This window comes from Melopsittacus undulatus, chromosome 5 (assembly GCF_012275295.1).
Source record: "Melopsittacus undulatus isolate bMelUnd1 chromosome 5, bMelUnd1.mat.Z, whole genome shotgun sequence".
Taxonomy (NCBI): domain Eukaryota; kingdom Metazoa; phylum Chordata; class Aves; order Psittaciformes; family Psittaculidae; genus Melopsittacus; species Melopsittacus undulatus.
Genome location: NC_047531.1, coordinates 40,742,653 through 40,748,652, shown reverse-complemented (window position 1 = coordinate 40,748,652; position 6,000 = coordinate 40,742,653). Strand labels below are relative to the sequence as shown.

The 6,000-nt window shown below is 41.9% G+C and overlaps 1 protein-coding gene across 3 annotated transcripts in view; it reads right to left on the bottom strand.

The window, feature by feature from the left end:
• Positions 1-392: 392 nt before the first annotated feature.
• Positions 393-6,000, bottom strand: part of LOC101879541 (electrogenic sodium bicarbonate cotransporter 1) — a 163,005-nt gene continuing 157,397 nt past the window's right edge. For all 3 annotated transcript variants that reach the window (XM_034062759.1, XM_034062760.1, XM_034062761.1), the window contains 2 exons: positions 4,908-4,987; positions 393-3,550 (listed from right to left, as the gene is read on the bottom strand). In XM_034062759.1, the coding sequence (XP_033918650.1) occupies positions 4,944-4,987 (44 nt within the window). In that variant the 3' untranslated portion in view covers positions 393-3,550; positions 4,908-4,943. The remainder of the gene's footprint in view (positions 3,551-4,907; positions 4,988-6,000) is intronic.

The following is a 6,000-nucleotide window of genomic DNA, read 5'->3' as shown; positions in this document are numbered from 1 at the left end:
AAAAGGACCCCCCCCCTAAAAAACCCTAGTGCAGGGCTGGGATTTGTACCCATCTGCCATCTCCAGCTACCACCTGGTGCCCACTGCCTCATGGAGATGGGACTGAGGTCTCTTCACCTTTATTTGACAACAACTTACATTCCACTCCCAAAAGAGCTTCAATATATTATCTCAAGAGAGTTATTTCCAGCATCAAAACTTGCTTTTACAGCCATACATCCTAAATTTCTTTATGGTTTGTTAAGTGGGACCTCCCCTCAGCATCCTCTCCCTCCAGAAAGCCACGAGCATCTCCTCTTGGAAATGGTGATTATGACAGCAGTGATACAGGGATCTTGATTCAGTCAGATAAGATTGAGCATGTAACAAGGAAAAACATAGAAACTCTCCAATAAATGCATAAAGTTACTTTATTTTCAGTATACATTTAATTTTGAAAAATAGAAATGCTAAAATATCTCATCATCTTCATCTTTTGATTCCATAAAAGTCACAATAGAAAGCTTCATAAAACTGTAAAACACTATAATGTTATCAGGAATTTCATGTTTTATACTACTGGAAAAAAAAAAATCATTTTTAATATATTGAAATGTTTTCTGTTTTTTTTCCTTATGTTCCACCATCTTGATCCACTTCATTTTACATGATGGTTTTTATTCTTTCCTCCAAAGCAAATACAGAGAATTAAAAACAATATTAAAAGTTTCTGAAAGTGCGCAATGATTCAAAATAAAATATAATAAAATAAAACCACAAAGATGAATCGGCCACGATGACAAGGAAGGGTGGGCTCCAGGGGCAGGGACAAAGGTGGCTGCAGCTGGTGGCCATCATGAGGGTCCCACCATGAGGTGTTGGGCTTGGTGTTGATTTTTAAGGGAATAACCAAGAAAGGAGATGCCACCACCAATGAAGTGCTATCATCAGGCACCAGGAAAGGAAACGCTTTTAGCTCCCGTCACCAGAGTTGTGTGTGTTTTTCATGGAAAGTTACAGAAACCTTTGTCCCATCCCTTCAGCAACGCTCTGTACAACAGCTCCCTTGGGTTAAAATAAAAAACATAAAGTCAAAAAGAGAGAGCTCTAGATCAGCAGTCAATACATTTCAAGTACATTTAACATGGTTTGGAAGTGGAAGACCTCATTTTTGTGGTGACACATCACCAGGTGCCAGCAGATGGGAAGCTGCTTCACTCTATCCACCTAGTTTGATCTTTTCTCCATCAAGTTATTGGGATTTCTACAAATCAAAGATCTGGGCAAAACACAGCACACTCTCAGCATCTGGAGGCTGTTCTTCCTTTGGGAACCAGGGACTGGTGTTGACCAAGGGATGGAAGCCATCTGTTGAAGCTCCCCAGGTTATCTGTCCTCCAAATAACCACAGAAGGCATCACAGAGATGCTCCTCTGGCCATTTCTGACATTTCCCAAGCCTTTCTGAAGCAGGTTCAGGCTGGATTACCAGGATGCTGATCCATGAGTCAACTCACATATCATGGATGCTAGAACCAAGACCCCTTGGGAGCGAGTAGGGGAATGTATGGACACGTCTGCATGGGTGTATGTGCTGTGCAGGCGCCTTTGCTGCTCCTTCCTCTTCACATTAAGCTCAAAGTACCATGGAATCCATCAACTCAACCTTCAACCAAAGCCCTGTAGGGGCATCTGGGCAAGAAAAGAATAGCCCTATTCTGCACCTCCCCTCACCGATGTGGCTACTACGAGTAAGTAAATTTAGCATAAAAGGTCTCAGCACCATCATGAAATTCTGTTAAGTAAAACCAAAACAGACTTTGGTTTTGAACAGAAAGCAGCAACGTGCCTGTCCTCTGCGGTAGGATTTTTGTCCGTTGGGGAATCGGCCCTTACGGATGGGCTTTGTTCTTTTTTCTTTCATGAAGCTTTTACTGTCTTATGTGTAGTCCTCATGTTTCATTAAAAAAAATGTCTTGATGAAGACACTTTCCAGTTTCCAACTTTCCAAAAGCACTTTTACATGCACACAGAAAAATCATCTCTCCCACGGTGCTACTCACTTGGTTTAAAAACAAAAGCCTGGGCCTGCTGAATGGATGGATGGGTCTAGGATTCTGCAGTCAAGATTTAGGGTAAATTCTCTAGATGATGGTGAACAGATGTGGGATTAAGAGGATGCAGATGCTTCTGAGCCTGGCAAACACGAGTGTTGGGATAACCATCCCAGTTGGCCAACTTCTACTGTCTTTCTCCTCTGTGCCATCAACGTGCCCAAAGTGCATTTGGGGTCTTCTCATGTGTAGACATATACGCACGCACACTCATCCCCCTGTGTTTCTAAAGAAGTAATTTGTACAATACCGTGTAGGAAATGAAGAACAGGAATACAATCAGCATCTGTCCACTGATGCCAGTAGCCAGTGACGATTTTGCTTGTCAACATTATATTTAAGACTCTTCCTAGATCACAAGAGATTTAAGTGACATTCCATCTCCTTCATAGTAAAGTTACTTATTAAAAAAATAAAATAACATAACCCTAAGTAAAATAGATGCTTCAGAGTAGAAGGTGTCAATCAGACTGATCCAGCCCTATGCCATGTCCACATGGAGATTGTGGTGGTGTGGTTTTGCTTTTGTGGGTTTTTTCTCCATAAAAATCACATTATATATGGTACAATACATTTTTTTTTGTACAGAAAGCCTGGCATCTAGAAATAAGAGGTAGAACTACTCATAACTATATGTTTCCTGCTGCAGGAAAAATTCATTTTTCTTTACAGTAATTAAAAAAAGGTTAAAAAAATTGACAACAATAACGACAACAAAAAAAAGTTTTAGGTTAGGCCCCCATAATTTAAACAAAATAATCTAGGAAAATAACACTCTTCCATGTACCTGACAGATTAAGTCCATTAAAGTGTTTCTTTAAAAAACAAAAATTGCATAGGAAAGGGACATTTCAAAACACGTGCTACAGAGATGGCAATGGTTGGTCTGTGCTGGGAGTGAAGTACCTTTTCCTTTTCCTTCCTGTGTTAACTAAAAGTATAGGCTTTAAGAGCAAGTTAGTGTTAGCAGCACTTTCCAGCATCTTCCAGCAGGGTAAGCAAGGAATGAGCCTGGAGGTCAGGTTTGTTCTGCCACATGACAGATGGACACAGAGACACTGATTCATGACTACAGTAATGCCGGTTCCTCTGCCATCTCCCAGGGGTATGACATGGTATCCTTAATTCTTCTGCCCTCTGCTTGTGCATGAGGTGCATGTCGAGGTGACAGAGAAGGCAAAACGAGTCTTGGTCAGTGTGGGAGAATCTGGTGAGGAGGGACCAGAGTAGATCTGTAGGGTGGAGGGGCAGCGTGGGATGTCTCATTACCTATGCAGTGGGGAGCGGAGAGCATTTTAATGTTTGGCTAGTGACAAAACAAAATCCCATAGAAGGTTTAACAGACAGACACATTACAAAGTAGTTTCTGTTCCCTTGCTCCTCCAGAAATAACCATTGTCTTCAGGCTCAAAGTCTATTCTAATTTGAGGCACAACTTTTACTGGAGTTCGTGGAGGGCTGTGAAGAGAAAGAAGGACAAGGTGAGCATGGGAACTACCTCCAGGCTTCTTGGCCATTCTTAACATGGTCTGCCATGCTCAGAACTTCTGCCAGCACAGCTTCCCAGCATCCAAATCCTGAAAAAAAATCAATCTTTACAAAGAAAACAGAGGGGCAACTGGGAAAACTGCAGATCTTGGGATTTACTGAGACACCCAAGAGAGTGTCACATTGAGCAATGGAACAAATGCTCGACTGCTGAAACCAGTTCCTTGCACTTGCATATACAAAACATCTATCTGAAACTGGCAGCTTGTAGACACCAAGAAAACAACCTTGTCAGGCAGTGGTCATAGACAGCTTCTTAAGAGAAGGCCAATATATTAATATTAATGAGTTGGTCTAAACACTGCTCCTGCCAGAAGGCAAACCCACCAATTTCGTGGACTGGGGAGCAATAAGTATCTGGCGCTTGTGCTGCACACCAAGCTGTGACAACCCTCAGCTGCCTTAGAAGTTAGCTGGTTATAGCCACTGAGATGATCTTCATGCACACTTCTGGAAGCGCAGATACTTCCAGTCAGGTTGAATGGGGCTTGGAGCAACCTGGTCTAGGGTAAGGTGTCTCTGCCCATGGCAGGGATTGGAACTGGATGGTCCCTTTCAACCCATTCTAGGATTCTATGATTTCAGAGAAGTATTACTGCCTTGGTGTAGAGCAGACTCCTAATGCTGGGAGAACCAAGGGGTTGAGGCTGGGCTGAGCTCTGAGCAATCATTACTTAACTCTACCCTGCTGCAGTTTAAGGTTATTATTTACTCTGTTTTTCACCATAGATATGGGAAAATGGATTACTTGCTCTTTGCAACATCTTGTTACATGACTGAAGGAAAGCACAGCAGGAATTTTCTCTCACTGTCTGTCTCTTTTCTTTTCCTAAAGTCTAAACCCATCCAAATTATTTTAATTTTTCCCATGTAGATGTGTTTTTTAGACTCCTCTAAATTGATCAACACCTTTCTTCTGGTTTTTAGACCCCAAGCCAGCCCCAGGTACTGAAGATGGGGTCTAACAAAGGCTGGTGGAGACCCCAGGACTCCAGTTTCCCAATTCCAATTAGAAATTCATAGAATCATAGCATGGTTTGGGTTAGAAGGGACTTTAAAGCTCATCTAGTTCTAAGTCCCTGCCATGGGCAGGGACAACTTCCACTAGACCAGGTTGCTGCAACCCTGTGTTGGGAATTCTTTCCAAGTGGTTTTTCAGAGTTTCCTACAGGGAAACAGAAACTTTGTCTGGTTGACTTTTGGTATAATAAAGGGTTGTTGAGACCATTTTGAGGCATCATTGTAAAGCATTTTTTGGGGTGCTTACCTTGGCATGGTGTGTGATTGAAGGAAAGGAATTGTATCAGCACGACGTGTGGCGTTCAAGGAATGTTGGTGATTTTTCTCCTGTTGGGAAGAAAGGCTTGTTCATCATTGCCTGCAGCACTGATGGCTTCTCCAAGCCCAGCCTCAGTTTCTCCACCTATTTGGCAATGCTTTTTTACTGCTGACTTCCTGACAGATGAATTTCACAGCTTGTGAGTAAAAATACTAATTTTCTCTCAGCACCAAGATGAAATCCCCCGAACTGCCAACATGATCAAAAGCCTAATTTCCCAAGCCTTTCACCACCTTTAGGTCTTGACACTTACCTTTTACCTACACGTCTTTAGTTACCCTGTACTCCTTACTGTTGCACCCAAACCCCCTGTGAGAAAATAGGTGGTTTCTTGCCTGTTATGGCTTTCCTTTTCTGACCCAGCATGGGGAAGTGTACTCTCTATTAATAATAATCATGTTCTTGCTATTACTGAAGGAAAGCTAATGTCAGCAGTATTATTGTACTACAGTTGTATACCTTGAATCCCAGAGCACAGTTATAGCCAAGGACAGTACCACAGTCTTGCTGGATTCCAGGCATTTATCTAATCAAAGGGTCTGATTTTATTTTATTTTGCTTAGTTTCCAATTAATAGCAGTAAATCAATTACTAGATTATAAAAATGTACAAGGAGTTGTGAATGCTCCATCCCTGGCAGTGTTCAAGGCCAGGCTGGCCAGAGCCTTGGGTGACATGGTTTAGTGTGAGGTGTTCCTGCCCATGGCAAGGGGGTTGGAACTTGATGATCTTAAGGTCCTTTCCAACTGTAACTATTCTGTGATTCTATAAATAGGCAAACCAACTACTGCCCTGCTCATGGGTGATTTACCCTGTGCTGTTTCAAAGCACATTCCAACAAACAGGTTGACATAAAAACTATCTTTTTCTTACCTATTTCAGCCTTAAAGATATTGAAAACAGTCCATCTGATTATAAAATCCTGGGTAACAACACACAGGATAAAATTTGGTTTTAGCACATCAGGATGTTTGCACAGAAAAATCAGGAGGATCTCTTCGGATTTTCTTTTATTTTCCTT